We start from the raw sequence: 23,963 nt of genomic DNA on the forward strand, positions 1-23,963 counted from the left end.
GGGGTTGGCAACTTATGGCACACGTGCCAAAGACGGCACGTGAGCCAATTTTTAATGGCAGGCTACTGCCTGCCAGGGACAGCAGCATGCCATTAAAAATCGTGCCCGGCCCAGCCTGCTCTTCCCCGCCTCCCGTTCACCGCTCTCTCCTTGCAGGGCAGGCAAGCTTCCCCCTCCCCCTGCCTCTTCCCTCAGCGTGCTGGGTTTCTGCCCCTCCTTCTCTCCCTCCCTGCTGCCAATCAGCTGACAGCCCTTGCTATGGAGGGAGAGAGGGAAAGCGGAGCTGCAGCACGCTCTCTCCTCCGGGGACCTTGAGGAAGGGGGTGGAATCGGCATATCCCCTCCAGCCCCCTGCCGTGAGCCGCTCAGGGCAGGGGGCTGGGAGCACCCCCACGACCCCAGCCCACACCCCCAGCCCTCTGCCCTGACCCCTGCACCCCCCTCAAACACCCTAGCCCTCTGCCCTGACCCCTGAACCTGCCTCACACACACCCAGCCCTCTGCCCTGACCCCTGCACCCCCCACATACCCAGCCCCCCCACACCCCATGCCCTGACTCTTGCACCCCCCATATTCCCACCCCCACCCTGAGCACCAAACGGGAGCTCCTGCACAGACACACCCCCACATTCCCACCTGCACGCCTCGCACCAAATGGGAGCTTCCCAGGTAAGTGCTCCACACCCAAACTTCCTGCCCCAACCCTGAGCCCCCTCCCTCATTCTAGCTCCTGGCCAGATCCTGCACCCCAACCCCCAGCCTGCTCCTTCACCCCCAGTGAAGTGGCGCACTCCCACCCTCATCTCAGTGCAGAGAGAGGACGAGAATGGCTAGAACCAGGGAGAAGGTAGGTACCTACTCTATGTGGAAAGGGCCAGGACTCCAGACCGGCAGCGGGGCCGGCAGCTGGGACCCTGGCTGGCAGGAGCCGGTGGATGGACCCCCAGACCTGCAGCTGGCCCCGCTCAGCCCACTGCCAGTCTGGAGTTCTGGCTGCCGGCCCCTTGCCAGCCGGGGTCCCAGCCGCAGGCCCCGCTCAGCCCGCTGCCAGCCTAGGTGAACGGAACCCCAGGCTGGCAGCGGGCTGAGCGGGCCGGCGGCGTAAGATCAGCATTTTAATTTAATTTTAAATGAAGCTTCTTAAACATTTTGAAAACCTTGTTTACAAACGACAATAGTTTAGTTCTATAATACATAGACTTACAGCGAGAGACCTTCTAAAAAACGTTCAAATGAATTATTGGCACACGAAACCTTACATGAGAGGGAATAAATGAAGACGGGGCACACCACTTCTGAAAGGTGGCCGACCCCTGGGCTAGCTCCTCCCTCCCACAAGCATTGTCTGCCGAGTGGCACCACCCCTGAAGCAACGTTTGTGGCCTGAGAGATATTATAGGGGTCACTGCTGCTGCCTGATAAGTAATTGCTGACTCTGGGCCCTCACTTCATCGCACTCCTTTGCCAAGAGGAGCCCTAGCCATGCTGCGAAGGACCCATTTAGCTCATCCCACAACCCCGCAGAGGTGGCCCCCAATGCCTCGGCGGGTCGCTGGGGAAGCAGCATGAGGGGCTGATTGTGAAGACACCAGGCAACCCCCTCCAACCCCCACCCAAATGATATCTGGGGGTCACCCTCCATTGAAGGGGCTGCTCAGCGGACTTCTCCATGGGGTCGTGTGTAACTGGAGGGGTTGCCGGTGCCCCCTGCTACCCCTGGGCTGAGGTGGGGACCGGAGTGGGGAAGGCAAATCAAACCACGAACCCCTTCTTCCATCCCCCGACTTCCCTTGCAACTCGGGCCCCATGCCGCCCGCCCGTCCGTCCGTCCGTCCGTCGGGCCCAGCCCATGGCCCCACCTCCCTGCTGTGGGGCGGGGGCGGGGGCGGGGGGGGGGAGGGGGAGAGCATGGCTCCACGCGGGAGCGGCGCGGGTTAAGCAGCAGTGGCGAGGAGGTTACCGCCGCCGCCGCTCGGAGCCGAGCTGCGGCATCCTCCCGCCGGCCCCGCGCTGCATGACATCACCAGCGCCAGAGCCCATTCGCTGCGGGTCGGACTCCTCTCCCCAGCCCGCCTTGCCCGCGCAGCCAGCCTGCTCCTCCCCCCGCTCCCCCTGCCCCCGCAGCCCACCGCACCCCGGCCGGCACCCGCCGCCTCCTGCTCCGGGGCGTGTGGCCGCGTGGGGGCTGCTGCTGAGCCTGCGTCTCCTCTCTCCAGGCTGAGCCCTCGCCGGGGCCCTTGCCCACCTGGCCCGCCCCTGGCAGGAAGGAGGATGGCGGAGAGTGAAGCCGAGACCCCCAGCACCCCCGGGGAGTTTGAGAGCAAATACTTTGAATACAATGGAGTGCGGCTCCCTCCCTTCTGCCGGGGGAAGATGGAGGAGATCGCCAATTTCCCGGTGAGGGGCAGTGATGTCTGGATTGTCACCTATCCCAAATCAGGTACAGATTCATTCTCTCCGAGCCGGGGGGCCGCGGCCTTTTCCTCCCCGCCCAGGCACCGGCTGCCCCTGGGGTTTGCCTCTTTCCCAGCTGAGCCCCGGGGCTTGGGTTTTGAACAAGTTCCGGGCTCTGTCTCCCTCCCCATGGCTGCTTTCCCTCGGTAACATACGGGGGATAGCGCCGCCGGAGCGGCTGGGCTGAGTGCTGCTGGGCTTGTGTCTGTACAGTCGCAGTCTATGTGGCAATGTCTGCACAGCACTCTGGAAAGCGTACAGAGCAACAGCCGTGCTATTTTATGTCGGGGTCGCCTCTCCTTAGCCGGGTCTGGATCGCAGGACCTAGGCACACATACACATATGGCTTGTATTGAATTTTACATTGTCAAAGTGTTGCCCAAACTTATGCAACAAAACCGAAATGAGATACATGGCCTTATAAACCCAATTGTTTTAACGGTGGCAATGGGGTTCAGTCTCCCTAGTAGATACAAGAATTTGCTTCAGGATAGGACCTTTTGTACTCCGGGATCTGAAAGAGCTTTGGAAAGCAATACATTAGATATGGGGATGATGCATTGCCCTCCATTCAAACGTTCATTGACATCCATCAAAACCCATTGAAGTTAAGGGGGAGTTCTGGGGCCAGGGCACTTTACTACGGGGTTGGGCTGGGTGCGTGGGGAATATAGATCCCTTTCTTAGGGATTTTCGACTGCATAAAAAATAAAGGGCCAGTTGCTGCTGCTGCTACCCTTGTTTTGGAGCACCTTTCTCCCTTGACTCCATCTGGACTGCTGAAGGAGGAAGGTACTAGTCCGTGAGAGTAACTTTGTCATAATCTGGCCCAAGATAAATATATAAAGGCAGGATAGATATATGTTGAAGCAGGTGTAGTGACAGCACTCCACCCCCCCGCCCCCATTACCGTCTCTAAGGAAAAGGAAAGCCAGAGTGTTCAGTGAGGACATGTGCTTGGAACAGTTAAATAGAATAAGAAGAAATGCCCCTATTAATATAAGTATGTGTTTCTGCAGTAAACAGTTTGAGCTGATTAGTGTAGTATCTATGCTTTTAACACCATATTATTTTATTTATTATTCTCTCCATTTTCAAACAAGTGCTTAGACTGAATTAATATGGATACAGTGCTGCCGCCAAAGAGGCAGACAATATGGTAGCTTCATAACCCACCTGATAAAACTGGAAACAAACAGAGATGTATGGACTCTTTCTTTTTAAACACATTGTTGAATGACTTTCCCCCTGGTAATAAGATGATCTCTTTTTGGAAAATTCAAAGTCCATTGTACTGAGATAACAGATGTTAGCTCTCTCAGTACAATGGCAAAATCGAGTTGTTTGACATCATGGGTAAAAAGATTACTTACTGACTCCTTTCATTTGACTGTATATTTTATCAAAGTGTTATATGCTTCTCCAGTTTCTCTTGATGTACCAGTGTGAAAGTGCACAGTCTTCCATGATGAAAGATCCTGTTATTGTCCACTGGAGTTTTAAATACTTATTGCAGCTGCTGTTTCTTTATACTTAACTAATAATGATGATGTTAATGATTCTGGTCAGTGTTTGGCAGTTGTCTGCAGTGTAGATGGACCAGTGGACCAAAAATGCTAGGATTAGAACCTGATAGCTATTGCTTTTTTCAGCTGTCTCTCTAAAAATCTATGACATGCAGAAAGCAGTAAAAGTTCTATTTTATTATTTCAGTGTACTGAGGTTTCAGTTGTGTATTGTGTTACTGTTCTTCAATATAAAGCAGTTTGTTAGAGAACCCCATATTGGTTTATATTGGTGAGCCATAAAATATTCCTTACTACCCTGTGTGTCCTCCATATTGCACATCAGAACAATATGTGTCAAGATGCAACTGCTTAGTTCCCATAACTTTACAACCATTGAATCATAAGTACTTATGAATAGTTACCCAACTCACAATTATCGTTATTGTTGTAGTAGTAGTAACATTATAAATGCACAGAGGCCACAGTGAAATCGGGGCCCCATTTTGTTAAGTACTATATATATACACACATTGTAATAATGGTGCCCTCGTTCTTAGGCAGTGCGTTTCACCTTCAGATCTCAAAGCACTTTACAAAGGAGATCAGTATCATTATCCTCATTTTACAGATTGGGAAGCTGAGGCACGGAGCGGTGAAGGAATTGGAATTGCTCATTTATGAGTATAAATTCGATTTCGTTGATATAACTGAAACCTGGTGGGATGATTCCCATGATTGGAATGTTAAAATCAATGGTTATAACCTATTTAGGAAGCACTTAGTGGGCAAAAGGGGAGGGGGAATGGCATTCTTTGTCAACAGGGCATTACCTGTTTCCGAGTAACCAATAATTCAGAAGAAAATGATCTTGAATGCTTATTGATCAATGTCCTAACAGATAAAGCATAAGAGTATTAACTGGTGTCTGCTACAGACCTCCAAATCACACTAGGGAATACGATGACTGTCTCCTAATGTACCTATCTATAAGATTTAGGGGAAAAAGCTACATGATCGTGGGGGCCTTCCATTTGAATGACATAAACTGGAGATCTCATGCTGCCAGTACTAAAACATCCTTGGAATTTCTAAATATTATAAATGGCAATTTTCTAACTCAAAAAGTGTTTTGTCCAATACAGGGAAATTCTGTATTAGATCTCATCTTGATAGATAAAGAGGAACAGATCACAGAACTAAAAATTAATGATAACTTAGGTACAAGTGATCATGATTTGATCACATTTAAAATGTACAGGCAGAGTAAAGTCCAAACCAGAAATATATATATAGTTGTGGCTTTAACATGGTGAATTTCACAAAGCTGAAAACAATTATGAGCCAAATCAGCTGTGGAGAAGAAATAATCAGAAAAATGTGAATGGTAATTGGAAGTTGTTTAAGAACACTTTATTAGGTGTCCAAAAAGCCACAAACCCACAACTGAGGAAGAAGGCTGTACAGGTTAAAAAATTCACCTGGTTTTGCAAGGGAAGTGAAGGTAGCTAGAAAAAATGATAAACTTTCCCTTTCTTCCATTTGTTGTTGTGTGTGTGTGTGTGTGTGTGTGTATATATATATATAGTAGAAAATTGGTAAGGGATGCAAAGGGACACAGAGAAATTCATGGCCAGCACTGTTAAGGACAATAGGAAGGAGCTTTTAAAGTATATTAGGAACAAAAAGAATCCTAGCTGTGGTATTGGTCCATTACTAGATGGAAACAGTAAAATTTGAGTTATAATGCAGAAAAGGCAGAAGTGTTCAAGAAATATTTCTGTTCTGTATTTGGAAAAAACAGATAATGTAATCATATTGTATGATGAGTACATTCTTTTCATTCTACTGGTATCTCAGGAGCACATTATGCAGCAGCTTCTACAGTTAGGCATTTTTAAATTAGCAGTTCTGGATAACTTGCATCCAAGAGTTTTATAAGAGGTGGCTGAGGAGCTCTTGGCCAAAAGGGCTAATGAAATCCTTGGATGCATAAACAGGGCAATTTTGAGTAGGAGTTGTGAGGTTGTTTTACCTCCTGTAACCACTACAGGAATACTGCGTCTAGTTCTGGTGTCCACAATTCAAGAAGGAAGCAGAAAAATTGGAGAGGGTTCAGAGAAGAGCCACAAGAATGATTAAAGAAATAGAAAACATGCATTATAGTGATAAATGCAAGGAGCTCAATCTATTTAGCTTAACAAAGAGAAGGTTAAAGGGTGACTTGATTAAAGTCTGTAAGAACCTGCATGGGGAACAAATATTTAATTATTGGCTCTTCAGTCTAGCAGAGAAAGGTATAACACAATCCAATGGCTGTACAAATTCAGACTAGAAATAAGGCATACATTTTTAACAGTGAGAGTAATTAATTATATGCTCAATTTACCAAGGGTCATGGTGGATTCTCCATCACTGACAATTTTAAACTGAAGATTGGATGTTTTTCTAATATATCTGCCTTAGGAATTATTTTGGGGGAAGTTCTCTGGCTTGTGTAATGCAGGAGGTCGGACTAGATGATCACAGTGATCCCTTCTGGCATTGGAATCTATGCATCCATGAAAAAGTGACTTGCTCAAACTTACCCAGAAGCAGAAATGGGGCTAGAACCCAGCTCTTCTGAGTTCCAGTCCACAATATTACCTTCCCTCTTGCAATAAAAAAACATTGATAAGGACCTCACTGGTAACTACAGCTAGTCAGACTTTTTAAGTAAAAAATGTAGCCTTTAAAAATAAAGCAATTTCACACAAAATATTAGTGTCAAAATTTTTCATGAAAAATGTCATTTTCAGTCTTTTTTTCAAAATCTTATTTATTTATCCATTTATTTATTGTGAAAATAGGTTTTTATTGTTTGACCAGGTCTAGTGGTAATCACTCAAAAGAGAAAATAAACAACAACTGAATTAGTCAAGTGACAGAGGTCAGTGCTTCTAGCAGTTATACTTCCACAGTCCCATGCTGCAGTCAAATGACAGAAGGATCTATCCTAGTTATTCCTCGGATGGCTGTTGATTTGGCCAAGAAAAGATACAAATGGCTACAAATCCATATTTCCTATGAGGGCGGTGCTGTGTGACTATGCATAATGGTAGACCAAAAAATTATTTAACTTGTACAGAGACAATTTCACCTCACACAGGCTGGCTAATACAATACTACTGAACCTGTGTTGGTGAGAGTGTTTGGTAGTGGGTACATATATTGGGGGTGACCCAAGATAAAGGATGCTGTAACATAGTGGAAAATTTAATATGTCATTGGTCCTGCTGGGAGTAATGAAATAAACTTAAGAGAAAAAGATCCTACTTTAATGTGATTGCTACTGATAGCAGCCTAAATAAATATACTCATTATATCCCTAATTAATCCTAACATCTGCCTCCAATAAATGACTTAACAAAGTTTGGGAATTCCTGATCTTGGAAAAACTCATGCATGCAACCCAAAAGACATATGCTTCATGTAATTACAAGGAAACTATATGTTATGTCTGCAACGTTAATGCTCGTCAGGCATCTTGCAGTCTGTCTTTCTACCTTTATTAAAGAAACTTCTTCCCTGGTGTAACTCCATTGACTTCAGTGGAGGTACATCAGGGAGGAATGTGACCCATTACCATTATGTTTTGCACTGGTTGTGAATGTAAAATGGAATACCATTCTGTATATGATTAAATAATTGGAACCTGCACAGCAGATTGCTTTACAGATGAGATAAGGTATGTAATACTCTGCAGGAAGGCTATTGTTATACTACAGCCTGTCAAAACTCGTTGTGGTATACTCACTCATACAGCTTACTCTTATGTGCCCATCTAAAAAAAAATAAAATTCCTATATATAAATTTAATAAACTTTATTACAAAATTAGTAATGGGATTCTTGTAAGATACTTCTCCAGGCACTATGCCTAGGGCCACATACATCCCTGTTTAAACTCCATGGACTTCAATGGAGTTAAACCAGGGATGCAACTGGTCCCTGAAGTATGGTGTAGCTCACCGGTTTAGTCATCAAGATGCTATGCCCCTATGATGCTAGTCCGCTATACACCCTAACTATATTAAATCTATATATTTGCCTCACTTTCAAGCTGATATACAATGCCCTTCTTGATGGTTATCGTTACTGCACCTGTTCCGAATGAATGTGTATTTTACAATTTCTTGGGTTAAAGCCTACAAATTAATGCCCTTTATTTTCTTCACTTCGAAAAATTGGTAGCTTGAGAAAGCAGAGTTATTCAAGTGAATAATGAAGCTGTCTTTCCACCTTGGCTATTCTGCCAAATAATTAGCTAGAATTCTATCTGGGAAAATGTCAGCATTGGGCAAATATCAGCATCAAGTTACTGCCCAAATGGTCCATGCAAACTCCTACTTGTCTGCATTGGTATGCTGTGTCAAATGCCAGTGGCAGCTGCTGTCACTATCAGATACTTCCTGCATCATCTTTTACTAGCTGGAGCTGTATTATTACCAAATCTTGAGCTTTTTTAATCCGGCGCTGGAATCCCATAGCCACACAATTAAGTTTATTCCCCAGAAACATGAAGGTTGGCCCTAGGCCCTCTTTTTAAATAAGCACCAACAGGACAGCACGCTTACACATAGCAAAGCCTTCTTGAACTGACCTGTAAGTTCACTATGTTCTCCTCCTTCAAATCCTTTCTCATTGTCTCTGGCATGGTATCTTTAAAAAGAAATCAGCCAGTGAAGGGACAGATGGCTTAGTTACCACTTAGTTTATTTACAAATATAAAAAACCAAAACCCTACAAATGTATACTCGAGGGTCCAAGACTTTGTTGCTTCTCTGGAATGAGCACATCACACAGACCAGGGACTTTTTGGATTTCTCCATTCTTCCCCATAACCTCCAGGTGCTACCCTACCATCACCCTCTATTTCAGGGACTCCCTGCAACCTCCCCACTCCCTCCTCCATACCAAGGACTCTCTGTGTCCCCCATTTCTGCCTCTGCCACATGCCAGGCGCTCTGTGTGCCACCTCATTCCTCCATCTCTCCCTGCCCCTTCCCTACCATGCATGGGCTCTGTGTACCCTCCATTCCCATCTCTGAAATTCTGGGGTTTATCGGATGCAGTATTCAAAAGTGACCGTGTTACAGACAAACACAGAAATGCCATCGAGTTCATTGTAAGACCTTGCTTCACTTGGCCAATAAAAATTGTACGTTTGTGTGTACCCTTCTTCCCCATGTTTCGTGTGTCTTCTCGGATTGTAAGCTCTTTGGGGTAGAGACCAGGTATTCCTGTAGCACTTAATACAATGGCTGTTTCTGTGTGGGGCCTCTGGGTGCTATTATATAAATATTAAATAATAATGATATAACTGCACATGTAACAGTGCACAGTTGCATAGGACCAATCTTCCCGAGGTTCTGTGGTCTATACACATCCTGACTCACCAGCTAAAACACCACCTGGAATTACTCAACTACAGTTTTGTCTGATTAATTGGTTAATGTTTGTGCCGATTTAAAAGGTATTACGTATTATTACTCCAGTATGAGTGGATCATGGTATAGATTCTATTTCTTATGTGCTCATACACATGCTCTTGGTTGCTGCTTGGTAATGCCAGCAGCCTTTGCATGACATGACTGATTGATAAGCATGAACGCAATGGGATGATTCTTTTTTCATGTACATCAGCTTTACACTGGTATAACTCCTACTGACAGCCTTGATTTGCACAGACATAAATGAGAGGAGTCAGGCTGAAAGGCTGCTGAGGCTGCTGGGCAGCATACACAAAGCTGGCTGGTTTGCATGCCAGGAGCAGTGTCAGACAAACAAAGTGGGATGAATCAGCTGAAGGCTGCAGTGGACTGCAGTGTTTGTTCCTGGTGGTGGCAGTAGCGGGCCAAGGTCTGACCACAAATCAGACATGCTGTCAGAAAGACAGACGTGGTGTCCAACTGTCTCACCTGTCTGTTTCCTTTCGACCCTCTTCCTGACTTCCCATTGTCTCTGCAGTGGTGAGAGTGACAGTCGCCTGGTTTTTTTTTTTTCTAACAACTATCTCTTGTGCTGCTCTGGACTCCATTGCCAGATAATTAGCCCATTTTTGCCATGATCTGACTTTTGTAATTCCCCATTCTCTTCTCCAGGAACTTCTATGAAAATAATAAATGTAGGGTTATTTTTATTTGCTTTCTGTTTTTTTGAGGCTTTAGGGTTCATGTTTTTAGGTTTTCCTTCACAAGCACAAGGGCTAGAACTTCAATTTATGGCCCTGCACAGGAACACAGGTTGAGAGACAATCTAGCCCTATTATAGGCAGGGCTGGTAGCACTGCTATTATTAAGGTTCCTTGACACTTCCCATTATAAGACCCTGTTTTGAATTGCTTAATACTTTGCCAGACTTTAACCACCTGAAATTTTCCAAGCTGGGTGTCTGCTTCTGCAGGCTGATTAAATCAATAAATAATAATTTATTATTTATAATAACTAAATCAAAAAATAATTTCAGCCAAAATAATTCAGGTGTTTCTGAGAAGGAAGCTAGGGAAAAATACATTATTTTTTTAATGTTAAAAAAAATCTGGTGACCTTTCCTTTGGAATGCTCCAATCCTCCCAGGTTTTGGAGCTGGGTCTTAAAAATTCAGTTAGGGGCTGGCCTTTATGTTAGAGTTTTTGCTGTTCCATGAAAATATGCCCAGACTTGGCCAAGTCATAAGCCTCTGAAAATGGCATTCCTCATATGCTCAGTGGAGACTTGCTAAAGCAGGGGTTCTCAACCTTTTTCTTTCGGAGGCCCCCCCCAGCATGCTATAAAAACTCCACGGCCCACCTGTGACACAATAACTGGTTTTCTGCATATAAAAGCCAGGGCTGGCGTTAGGGGGGTAGCAAGCAGGGCAGTTGCCTGGGGCCCCAGTGAAGCAACATTGCTCAGGCTTCAGCTTCAGCCCTGGGTGGTGGGACTCAGGGCCCCGGGCTTCAGTCCCATGCGATGGGGCTTCGGCTTTCTGCCCTGGGCCCCAGCAAGTCTCACACTGGCCCTGCTTGGCGGCCCTCCTGAAACCTGCTTGCAGCCCCCCACGCAGCCCCGGACCCCTGGTTGAGAACCACTGTGCTAGAACTTAGCAGCTAAAATCTCCAACAATTGTCCTCACTGAGCTCACTGGAACCTTTCACAGCTCTTGGTGCTGAGCAGCCTGCAATTGCACCATCCCCATGGAGGAACTGAGCATGCTGCATCCCCTCACAGCTCCTACCTTTGCCTGGACTGTGCATGTACCAGTCTCCCATGGAGCCACTGAGCATGCTCCAGCCCAGGGCTACAAGAATGAAACCAGGCTTTCCCTATAGTGGCTGTTTGCATGATGGGCTTGCAGCTAAAAGCTGTTTAGAGCAGGGACCATCTTTTTGGTTTGTTCTAGCACAGTAGGGTCCTGGTGTATGACTGGGGCTCCTAGGCACTACCACAATACCAATAAATAATAAAAACTAATTATAGACATTGGGAATTTTGCCCTTGATTTCCATGGGAGCAGGATCAGACCCTAAGTGGGTTGAGCAGGAAGCATTGCCACCTAGATTAAATGAAGAAGCAATGAACTTGGTCTCAGTGTAGCAGTACCTCTCTTCAGCGCATCTCATCAAAGGAGCAAAGAGATGTGACAAGAGCGGGAGAGAGCAGATAGTCCAAAAGGAGGAAAGACCTACTACTATCTGGAGGTTTCACGTGGGTAACCCAGGAACTATAGAATAATGACTTTCCTATTAAGAAAGATGTAGAGAAAATCCAAGTGATTTATTTTTTGTAAACAGGCTCAGGCAAAATGTTTCCCTCATTAAAAAGGTCATAAGGATTTTTATGGACATCCTGTACAGTACTTGTACAACATTTGGTATTGACCAAACTGAAATGACTCTGAAGACTAAAGAATTTAAAAAAAATGTATTAAGTCTTAAACCAGTCCTAAACCAGTTGCTGATCACTGCTATCTCATTTTGTTGCTCATCTGCCTCATAAAAGATATAAATTAAAGGAGTTCAAGTGCTTTAAAGATGAGCTAAAAGGAATCAAGTAGCCACAACTCAGTATTCTCATTATGCAGTTCTCTGATAAAATGCTCTGTCTCATGGTAATTAATTCAGTACTGCCTCACAGACATGATACATGGAGCAAAACACTACCTCCAGTGTTGTCCCATATAAGTTGCCTCAGAAGTGCTGTCAAACTCGACACTTCAAAGAATAGTTCTGCATATGCAAGAGGAAGATTGGTCTTGTAGTGAAAGCACTGGACTGGGACACAGTAGACATGAGTTTCCTTCCCAGCTAGGCAATATAGACCTCCAGTGTGACCTTGGCCAGGTCATTTAATCGCTCTATGCCTCACTTCTCCATCGGTAAAATGAAGATAATTATACTTTCTTCCACCTATGCGTTGTCTTGTCTATGTAGATGATAAACTCTTTGGGCTAGGGACTGTCTTGTACACTGTTACGTACAGCCTCTAGCAGAATACGGCCCTTCACTTGAGAGGGAGTCTAGGCATTAATTCAAGTAATACAAATACTAATAGTTAAACAAAGTGTTCTCTTACGCTGGGTGGGAACAACAAGCAAAAAAAATTAAAATGCAAACTTCTGATGTTCTCCGTCACTTTAATTTGAATTTTCTATGCCATTTCAGAACAGTCACAGAGGTTGGGTATTAGAGTTGATGCCACTGTGTGAAGATGCTGAATAAATGAAGGTATCCAAGGCTTCCTTAGTATGCAAGAGTCCTTTACAGCCTCGTACATTGACAGGCAAATAAAATCAAATAGTTTAGATAGAAACACTACTAATTTTATAGACAATTGTGGAGTCAATGACTGCTAAGTGTTTCACTGGCTAGTGTGTGTATGTGTATACGCTAGTGAGTAAGGCTGGGGAAGCACACCAGTCTTGTCGATATGTCAGTCTTGAAGGATTATGGGCCGAGGCAATCCACTAGCCCCACACACTTTTTATGAGGGGAGTGATGGTAGCATTGGGAAGTGTCAGGAAGGAAGCAAGTCTGTGAGATGAAGGTGTGAGGAAGAGGAGTTAACTAGGAAGGAGTGGGGCAGTGACTGAGAGGGGGTGAAAGGTAAAGAGAGGGGGTGAAAGGAGCTGGGAGGAAGGTAATTGGGTAGCTAACTGATTAGAGGTTTCACCAGTCACACCCAAATCTACCTATTATTTAGAAAGTGGGAGCTAATTCCAGACCCTGTAGCCATCCCCATTCCCAGTGGGAGAGAGGGGCAGCAAATGTGATGTCAGAACTCATCATTTAAAAGGCCGAAGGTTCTGGATAATATATAATGAAATTAGATTAATAGACAATAGTCCTGATTCAGCTCTTAGCTACACTGGTGTAAATGAGTAGTAAATCCATTTAAGCCAATGAAATGATACCAGTTTGAAACAGGTAAGATCAGAATCAAGCTCAATATATACATATTAGCTATATATGCAGTGATCCAGATTCACCAGCATGCTCTGGCTGTTTTGCAGTGTACTGGTGACGCGGAGCAGCTATAAACCCAGGCTAGCCAGCCAATTAAAAACCATGTTTACTGCTGCTTTGTGTTGCCAGAGAGGCAAGAAGCAGGTGTGGTGTACCATTGAAATTGGCTCATTCTGTGTATATATTGCTCAAACTTACCTTAATGATGTTCCCTTCAAAGTCTATTGAATTAGTATTGCCTTCTAATTATAAGGAATATAGAACTCTGAGCAAAAGATTGCGTTGCAGAAATCACACACATAGACGTAACCATGCAGATCAGCTTGCTATGCATTCTGTGCTCATTTTATTAAATTAGGGCTACATTCTCTCCTAATTTAGAACAATGATAAAAACATTGCTGCCTGCCTCAAGCTGTGATTTTACATTTATGAAAAAGAATGAAAACATTTTTGATGTGAATAGTGGCGCAGGTATCTTGCAAACATTGATATCACAAGGGCAACTCTTGTGGCATATGATCATAACTCTTTCTGAAAAAAAACCCAGTTTGATACAAAAATGTTTTACCATTTTGTCTGTGTATGATTAATACAGTAGCATCCTTATTGCTAGATGATTGTGAAGTAATGCCATGCCTGGAGGGGGAGCAACATTTCTTAAAATGTTTAAAACACTGAGGTGCTTATTTCTTATTTTTTGCACATATGGCTCTTGCCTGCAGCGCATTTACATGGCACTGTGGGTGGACTGGCTTCTTGATATTCATCTTCAAAAATATATGCAAATGCACACCAGTGTGGGTAGGTTTTTGCTGATGACTTTCCTGAAGCAGATTTCAAACTGGGCCATGGAAATTCCCTTCTGACTACAAAAGAAAGCTGTATGAGTTTGAATGAGAAGGGAGCACTTTCAGAACTGACAAGCATGCTTCTAGCAGTGACTAGCACATGGGAAATGACTGGTTTCATAGAAAAGGCTGGATGCAGTAACATCTCCTGCCTTCTCATCCCCTGCTTGTCAGTTCCAGCACACATTGTGAGGCCACAGATTAAGGGGCCACATTAAGGGTCTCTATATGCCAGGATAAAGACAATGGTTTCAGCCCCCTGAAACCAATGGTGCTGAAGATAACTAAATGGTACTAACTGATTTAAAGCAAATGGCATCCTAAACAGGGATTGTGAAAAAATTGGCATTAGGACAAGATTCTTTTCTGCATCATTGCCCTCTACAGAACATTATGTCACCTTTCTGAAAATGCAGGGGAGTTAAACAGTGTGGGAGGAGTCAGAACTGCAGCCCAAGCATGGTTTAGGTGCTGCTAAGGTAACGCACCAGGATACAGTTCTGGCATCTTTTTAGAATAGGCTCTAGAATGAGAATGGGACTGAAACTGCCAGAGGCAGCTGGATATAGGACACAGTTGATGACAGTTGTATAAGAGCCCTCACCTCACTAACAGTGCTGTAGAGGAGTTGAGATTTGAGGCTCTATAGATCCTGCCGTGGGTGTAAACACTAACTGGGATTATTACTGTTATTTTATATGCCTAGAATATTCCAGGTGTTTTTCAAATACATAGGAAGGCAGACCCTGCCCTGAATAGTGTATAAAGAACATGTTTCCCCCCCAAAGCTTCTTACTGTCCAGTTGATCTTCCTCTCATTGTGACTGCAGGTCTCCTGCATTCTCAACACTGGTTCCTGTTCCAGGTTCTAATATTAGGTAGTACCTCTGAATCACTCAGAGTCACAGAGGTAATCTTCACCAAAGGGAAGCCCTGGAGGGAAGGCTGGAAAAGCAAGTAATAGGACTGGATTATCTGTGGATATGGTCATGTACCTGGTTTATATTGTTCTTTTTCTTTACAGAGCCCTTTTACTATTTTTTTGCTTGTTATTCTGACATCATAGGTCTTGTGTATATCTATGCCATGGTAGAGTGTTACATTTAGATAGCCGAGATTTAAGGGGATAAGCACACTGCCATACTCTGTTCCTCTTTGAGTCCCAGTTAACTACACAACTGAACACCTGAGTGACTGTTGATATTAAAATGCCTAGAAGAAGTAATCATGGTGCTGTTCATACTTCCTTCTCACTTGACTGCATCTTTGGGTCCCTTTACACTGGAATTCTACCCATGTAAAGAAACGGTTTGAAAATGGTTTCTTCAAACATGGGTTAATGTGGCTTTCCCATTCAGGGTGGACCAGGTAAAGCTGTATAAAACCAGTAGTAGGCAACTATTTTCAAGACTGATTAATCTGGATGGAGTGATTAGTTTAGAAAATGATTTTCTATCCTATTTTTGGCAGTGATGTTACCTGGGCCACACTGACCAAGCAAACTGTTTACTCTGTGGTATTTTCTTCTCTTCATCCAATTTCTAAAATACTATTCACCTTGGTATCGAATTACTGTACAGTATTAAAGAGTGTGGTCCCAGGGGCAGATTCTCTCCCCTGCTCTGGGGTCCAGCAGCAAAAAAGTAGTGAAAATCACCCACATCTCTCCAGTGGGGGATTTTCTGTTATTAGTGAAGTCCACAGTTGGGGCTCATAATTTTATCACAAGTCGTGTGATAGATGGCATTTATTGTTAAAGCTCTGGGTCTCAGGGAACTATGGGTGAATCTCTTCTTTCGTTTTCAGAAAGTAATTTTCTGGCCCTTAGGGTTGTGGTGAAAAACTTGAAAATATGATCCCCAGAGGCTCATAATTCAGGAGGCAAATTAAAAGAAACCAAAATGTGTTGTTTTTTAAATCTCACAATTTTTAAGCAATCTTATGTTTTGGGGGGACTGGGTTATGTTTTTGAATGCATGGGGTCGGCAAGACTGCTTCTGCCCCACTTCCCAAAATGCCTAGGGCCGAGAGCGTAATGAGGCTGGGAAGGGACATGCAAGAGGTGTGGCTGAAACACACTGTGCTTCAGCTATCCTCAACCAGAGGACTGAAGTGTGTGGACTGTTGCCTACTGATGCAGGTTAGAGCAGCTGCTGCTTTAACCTGCATCAGGGCTGGGGACAGATAATTAGGGAATAAATCAGGGAATAATGCCCCCCACTGTGCAGAGTTTAAAATCAGCAGACCAGAAGATCTGGCCGTTAGTGTTCCTAACATGCACAAAACGCACGTGTGGATGGGTCCTCTTTTCTGAGCTTCCACTGTTCCTCCATGTTGTACTACTCAGCACTACCTCTGCATTGCTGTATGAAACTGGGAAAGCCTTTTCAGCCAGCCTCTTATCTGAGATGCATTTTGGCTTAGTGCTATGCCTCTCCATTCTCTCCTATGGAAATTGCATGCAGAAACAAAGGAGAATAAAGATTGAGACCATTGTAACATTAAAGATTTGTAAAAGTAGTTTAATACATTAGTTAAAAATGTCATTGGTGTTATAACCAGTTTATTGAAGTATTTCTTTAGGATATGATATTATAAGAGACTAATAATAATTATATGAATAATACTTGTATGTAAATAGCTCTGTACAGTAACAGTTTTGTGTCAATGAGGAAACATCACTGGCCTAAAGGGATTCCAGTCTGTGGTTTTGATAGATTGCTGTTTGCAGCTTATGGGGAAACAATTAAAAGGCAGCCCAACAAGACATACCAGGACTGATTCTCTCAGGGCTTGTTTACACGGAGTTTTAGTGAATGACAAGCTGGGGTGCACATCTAGAGCACATTAGCCTGCGGTACACTAGCTGGCCATCTGAACCCGGCTACTGCACACTAACACTTCTGTAGTGCACTTTGATCTATTCAAACAGCAGTACATTAAAGCGCACTGCAGAACTTTAGTGCGCAGTAGCAGGATCCACATGGTGGCTTAGTGTGTAGCAAGCTAGTGTGATGTACATTCACACCCTCACGTGCACTAAGGGTATGCCTTCACTAGTCTAGACACGATAAATCGACCCCCGAGCGCTCTCCCGTTGACTCCTGTACTCCAGCGCCGCAAGAGGCACAGGCAGAGTCGACCGGGGAGCAGCAGCAAACTCACTGCGGTGGAGACACCACTGTAAGTCAATCAAAGTACGTCGACTTCAGCTACGTTATTCACGTAGCTGAAGTTGCGTAACTTAGATAGATCCCTCCCCCCACAGTGTAGACCAGGGTTAAGTCTCCAGGGACACAAGCCCTCAGTTACACTGATGTAACTCTGGAGTATCTCCATTGGAAAACAGAATGTGGCTCATTGGCTTTCTTTTTAAAATGGAAGTAAAATAACTGAAATCAGTTTACATGGATCATTTAAAACTGCCTTCACCAAACAAGGACACTACACCAGTGAAGCAGATCGCATTATGAAAGGGCCACTGAGAGAACCTGCTTCAGTACAGAAAAAAACCCCACACCACCGACCGCACACTCCTAGTTGTCACCTGCCACCCCACGCTGGAACCCACATGGGGTGTCATTAAACCAGCAGTGCTCAAACTGTGGGTTGGGACCCCAAAGTGGGTCGTGACTCCATTTTAATGGGGTCGCCAGGTCTGGCTTAGACTTGCTGGGGATCGGGGTGAAGCCTGAGCCCCACCGCCCAGGGCCAAAGCTGAAGCCTGGGGGATTCAGCCGTGCGTGGCTGGGCTCTGCTTACAGACCCCCTGGTTGGGGCTGAAGCCCTGGGGCTTCAACTTTGATCCCTTCTCCGCCCAAGGCAGTGGAGCTCGGGGTTTGGCTCCCCAACCCAGGGCAGTGGGAATCAGGCGGAATCAGGCTTCAGTCCCTCCTCCTGGGGTCATGTAGTAATTTTTGTTGTCAGAAGGGAGTCGCAGTGCAATGAAGTTTGAGAACACTTGCAATAAACAGTTACAACCCATACTCAATGGGGACCTCATCCTGAAAGAAATCTTTCCCAAACCCCCTCTTTTGGCCTTCAAACAACCCCCCAATCTCGCCAAGGTCATCAGAAGCAAGCTCCCCACAGACCAGGACACACCAACTCAAAGTGGCACCAGACCCTGCTATAACAACAGATGCAAAACCTGCAGACATATCTCCACTTCTACGATGATCAATATTCCCCACAATACACCTGTCAAGATCTATGGGTCCTACACAGGCTTATCACAACATGTGGTGTACCTCATCCAGTGCACTAAATGTCCCAGTAACAACTTTGTCGGTGAAATGAGACTATCACTACACACACTAATGAATGCACACAGAAAAACAATAAAAGACAAAAACTCCGTATCACCTGTGGGTGAACACTTTTCACAAAATGATCACTCCATATCTGACCTCTCTGTCCTCATCCTAAAGGAAACCTGCACAACACCTTCAAAAGATGAGTCTGGGAGCATAAGTTCGTAACTTTGCTAGACGCTAAAAATCAAGACACTGGATTTTACGGCTCATTACACAGGCTGTAACCCACTAACTCTCCTTTGTCTGACAACTGAAGAGGTGTTAACTCTTCATTTCACCTTGAATGGTCTCTTGCAACATGTGTTAATCCCTCATGTTTAACAATTTGTTCTACCTTGTATTAGCTGTGACACTCTTGAGTGTCTTTCCCAGACTTGAAGAACAGGTCTGTGGAAGCTTGAAATCCTGTCTCTGTCACCAGCAGATATTCTCTTACCAACCTTGGATCTGTAAATGAAGCATTTATCTTATGCCTTAAAGTTGGTCTGATGGTTAAGACACTAGACTTGGCTGCAGGAGATGTAGTTTCTATGGAGGAGTGCCCAAGTTATGTCACTTTAAATGAGCCTTGTTTTCAGACGGTGAGTGCTCAGCACTTGTTTCAAATCAGGCCCTCTAATGTGTCTGATGGTGGGCACCCAAAAATGGAGGTAAAATCACTAATTGCTTTGAAAAATGTAGGCCTTAGTTCTTACTCAGGAAAACTCCCATTCAAATCAAAATGTGAATCGTGGGTCCTAAGTAGGTGATTCATAGCAGAAGAACTAGGGAAATATGGCATCCAGTACAGCTTTATTTTATTGTTAGGCCAAATTATTAAACACACAGTACCAGATCCTTAAGTCCTTATGCAGTGTTACCTCTGTCCTTCTCAGGCAAATTCCTATTGATTGAGCATTTGAAGGGAAAGGGAAAATCACCTTGCAAGCAATTAACCGAACTAGGTAGAGAATTTGTTGACAGCATTTGCTCAGTCAGTCTATCGTAGTTTTAGCATCCCTCATTTTAATAAGCACTTGCATTTACTGAAGCTATAAAAGAAATATGAGTCTTAATGGTACCATTGTATTGTATTAGCTGAAATTTGACCAAGCACTGATGGATCAATAGAGGCGAGACTAACGGGCTGCACTGGAAAACTGCTAGTGTTAACATGAATACCTAGAAAAAATATGCCTACCTTTATTATATTTTTCCATAACACTTTCAAAAATAGGGGGTTAAGAAAGGAATATATGAAAGGGCTCAGGTCAGCTTTGTCCCCTGTTATGTGACTTGGAGAAAAACACAGTTCTGGACAAGTTACAGTTGACCACATGGGGAGGAAAGAAGATATCATAGGATGTTTCTTACTTTACAGCTGCCATTTTTCCCTTCCACAGAAAATGTATGTAGCCAGATGGCCATATGGGAAAAGGGGAGATTGGCTAGAGAACAGTGGGAGGAGCCAGAGAACAGCTGCTTTAAAATATATTTTCACCCTCTTACACAGATTAAATTCTATCTTTTTTTAAAAAAATGAAGTAGCATTGAGCATTCTTGAAGCATCATTAACTACTCTTTAGTGTTCTGTGACTTCCTCTGGAGTAGTTCACAGAGTGCACACTGTTAATTGGCAGCATGGCTATAAACTAGTTTGTACTACTATTTCTGGGGTGTTGGCCCTAGGAGGATCATGGCTAGGTGAGTTCCTTCTCATGCTTGCCTTGGGAAGCCACGGCTAGGGTCTCTTGTACATTTCTGGTCTCTGGTCGGCTGGCCTGGTTCTAGGGTGTGACCCGCCCGTGGTCACTCTATTCCCCCTCCCTCCGTTGCTCGCTCTTCCCCACCCTCACTCACTTTCATCGAGCTGGGGCAGGGGATTGGGGTGGGGTGGGGTGGTGGGTATGGGCTCTGGGCTGGGGGTGCAGGCTCTGGGGTGGAGCCAGAAAAGAGGGGTTCAGGGTGCAGGAGAGGGCTCTGGGCTGGGGCAGGGGGTTGGTATGTGGGGGGGTGAGGACTCTGGCTGGGGGTGCAGATTCTGGGGTGGGGCCAGGGATGAAGAGTTTGGGGTGGACGAGGGGGCTCAGGCTGGGACCAAGGGGTTCGGAGTGTGGGAAAGTGTGTGGGCTCTGGGATGGGGCTGGTGATGAGCAGTTTGAGGTGCAGGAGGAGGCTCCAGGATGGGGCAGGGGTTGGGGTGCAGGGGGGTGAGGGCTCCTGCTGGGGGTGTGGGGCTGGGGATGAGGGGTTTGGGATGCAGGAGGGGACTGGGGCAGAGGGTTGGTGTGTTCAGGGGGGTGCAAGCTCCAGGAGGGAGTTTTGTTGTGGGAGGGGACACTGGGCTGGGGCAGGGGGCTGGGGTGCAGGGGGGGTGAGGGCTCCCACTGGGGGTGTGGGCTCTGGGGTGGGGCCAGGGATGAGGGGTTTGGGATGCAGGAGGGGACTGGGGCAGGGGGTTGGGGTGTTGAGGGGGGTGCAAGCTCCAGGAGGGAGTTTGGTTGTGGGAGGGGGCTCTGGGCTGGGGCAGGAGGTTGGGGTGTGGGAGAGGGTTCAGAGTGCGGGGTCCCAGCAGTACTTACCGCGGCTCCTGGGAATTGGCTGCCAAGACCCTGTAGCCCCTAGATGCATAGACAGCCAGGGAGGCTCCATGCGCTGCCCTCGCGCCCATAGGCGCCGCTCCCACAGCTCGCATTGGTCGTGTTTCCCAGCGAATGGGAGCTGCGGAGCCGGCCCTGGGGCCCCCACTGTGCCGCTGACCAGATTTTTAACGGCCGACCAGAGCTGCCAGGGTCTCTTTTTAATTGCAACTCTACCCAGGTTAGCTGACTCAGGTGCACAGGGCTCGGGCTGCAGGGCTAAAAATTGCAGTGTAGATGTTCAGGCTTAGGCTGGAGCACAGGCTCTGAAACCCTGTAACCCACAGACAGCAACCAGAAGGGAGAATACAGCCCAACTGCCAAACTTTAAAACTGCTGTGATTGTGGATTATTTTGTACCTCTTACTGTGTGGTTATGCAGGAGGAGAACATAGGTTCCAATATAATTTGTATGAGCCTCCCAGAAAATCACAGTTCCCGGCTGTGGCATCTTTTCCCTTGGAATGTACATTGACACTAAAGAAAGATGGTCAGTGGGAGCTATTTAAAGAACACAGTGTGCTTCAATACCCCAGATGCTGGCTGACTCTGTTAGCTTTGATTTAATTGGTGTTGAATAAATATAAATGCAGTGTGAGTCCATTGTGGCATATGATCTTGCAGCTGAGAGGGCTGACAGTCTTTGCTGGATGGGGGAAGGATGGATGGAGCGGGTACTAATGTTTGGTGCATCTAGTGTTTCATTCCCAAAGGTTAAGAGCCTAATCCCTTCTGTCACTGAGTATTTTCTTTCTGTGCAACACCATGAGTGAAACACAAAAAAATGTTACAGGGAAGCATTTTGCATAGAAGATGTTGTATAACCCAAAAGATGCACGAGGTCCTTCCAGTTGCACCTAAGTAAAGCTCTGTTGTGCGTGCACGTTAGCTTTGCAACTGCCTCTGTCCTTCAGTTGCACCGATGGAAGGATGTGAGTAATACTCAAGTTGCTCTAATTTATGGCAGAGGATTGGCCCTCCATGCAGCAGGGGCTCAGGACTACATAGTGCAAAGGTGAGCTTTGTATCATCTTTGTAATTGCTTTCCCCCCCTCCAGCTCACCTCCTCCTCCCTAAAAAAATCTCATTGGATGCTCCTTGCCCATAGCCAAAGATCTGGCCCCTCTACCAAAAGATCCAGCTGAGTTTTCTTATAGACTGGGATTGTCAAAGGAAACTGAAATTCAATGGGACCCATTTACCTAATTCCCTTAGTCTCCTTTGAAAATCCCAGGTTCCACTGTTACTTTCTGGAACTCCAGCAGATTATTACTCTAACTCCTCCTAGATCAGATGATTCTCCTCATACATCTGCACACACAGCTGATTAAACCCTAAATTCTATACTAAAAGTATATTAAAACCTCAGAGTTACAAACTGACCAGTCAACCACACACCTCATTTGGAACCAGAAATACACAATCAGGCAGCAGAAGAGACCAAAAAAAAAAAAAAAATGGGGGGGGGGGCGGGAATACAGTACACTACTGTATTAAATGTAAACTACTAAAATAATAAAGGGAAAGCAGCATTTTTCTTCTTCATAGTAAAGTTTCAAAGCTGTATTAAGTCAGTGTTCAGTTGTAAACTTTTGAAAGAACGGCCATAATGTTTTGTTCAGAGTTACAAACATTTCAGAAAGAAAAGGAGTACTTGTGGCACCTTAGAGACTAACCAATTTATTTGAGCATGAGCTTTCGTGAGCTCTAACACGGCTGTTACTCTGAAACCAAACATTTCAGAATTAGAAACAGCCTCCATTCCCAAAGTGTTCGTAACTCTGAGGTTCTATTGTATTTAAAGGTGCGCTGTCGACTTTGTTTAAATCCATCATTTTAGGTTTTGTTTAACAATAAATTATAAAAATGTACGGATGTTTTTGTTTTTAAATAAATATTTTTATTGAGGTAATTGCCCTTAATATTTTTTTTAACCCCACAGACAACCACACCAAACATAGAATAAAGCATGTATAAATGCATGAGGGTTTTGGGTGTGAGGAGAGGTAGTGCTGGATTAGGGCCAAGGAAGAGGAAGACCTCAGAGTTAGCAGCAAGTTTTCCCTTAAATAAAAGGGACCTAATTCTCATTAACCCTGAGGTCCTGAAAGACGAGAGCAGTGTAAATGAGTGTTGGTGTGAATGAGACTCAAGCCCAGCACCTGGAAAGGTAAGATGAAAAACAGCAGAATGTTCATGACAGGAAGAAGCATGGTTCAATGTCCTGAATGTAAGCCTGGGGGCCAGGGACTTCTGAGTTCTATGCTTAGCTGGAGGCAAACTACTTGACCTCTCTGTCTCCATTTTTTCATCTGTAAGACAGGGATAGGTATGTCATGAGGACAGCTGGTGTGTGAAGGGTGGTGTGAAGTTGTATAGCACTGCAGAAGTGCTGATTATTATTATTGAAATTCACCAATTTGATCCACCCTCTCACTTTTATGTGCAAGCCTAAGCACTGTTGAGTGTCTGCACTGCACACAATCACCAGACTTCCCTCCCTGTGGTATCCAGAATAATCTTTCTAAACAGCTAACTACTTCCGATACATTTCTTGCAGATGCCTAGCAGACAATTTGAGGACATGTGAGTTGCTAAGAGCATATTTTCTCCTATGTGGGGGGAAAAAACCCATATAATATATGGGGCAGAAAACACTGATTTTTTTAAAATTCAGATTTCCCTTTTCATTGTTCCATGGGAGAGTGTGGCTTGCTGACCCACCCCATCAGGGAAG

At 45.0% G+C, this 23,963-nt stretch overlaps 1 protein-coding gene across 4 annotated transcripts in view; it reads left to right on the forward strand.

Moving 5' to 3' along the window:
• The first annotated feature begins 244 nt into the window (after positions 1 to 244).
• The window catches only part of SULT4A1 (sulfotransferase family 4A member 1), a 41,913-nt gene continuing 18,194 nt past the window's right edge, over positions 245 to 23,963 (forward strand). For 2 of the 4 annotated variants that reach the window (XM_073316657.1, XM_073316675.1), the window contains exon 1: positions 1,904 to 2,440. In XM_073316657.1, coding sequence (XP_073172758.1) covers positions 2,272 to 2,440 — 169 coding nt within the window. In that variant the 5' untranslated portion in view covers positions 1,904 to 2,271. Of the gene's footprint in view, positions 670 to 1,902; positions 2,441 to 23,963 lie in introns of those variants that run through there. The other 2 variants (XM_073316665.1, XR_012155554.1) reach the window with 2 other exon arrangements.

This window comes from Lepidochelys kempii, chromosome 1 (genome assembly GCF_965140265.1).
Source record: "Lepidochelys kempii isolate rLepKem1 chromosome 1, rLepKem1.hap2, whole genome shotgun sequence".
Taxonomy (NCBI): domain Eukaryota; kingdom Metazoa; phylum Chordata; order Testudines; family Cheloniidae; genus Lepidochelys; species Lepidochelys kempii.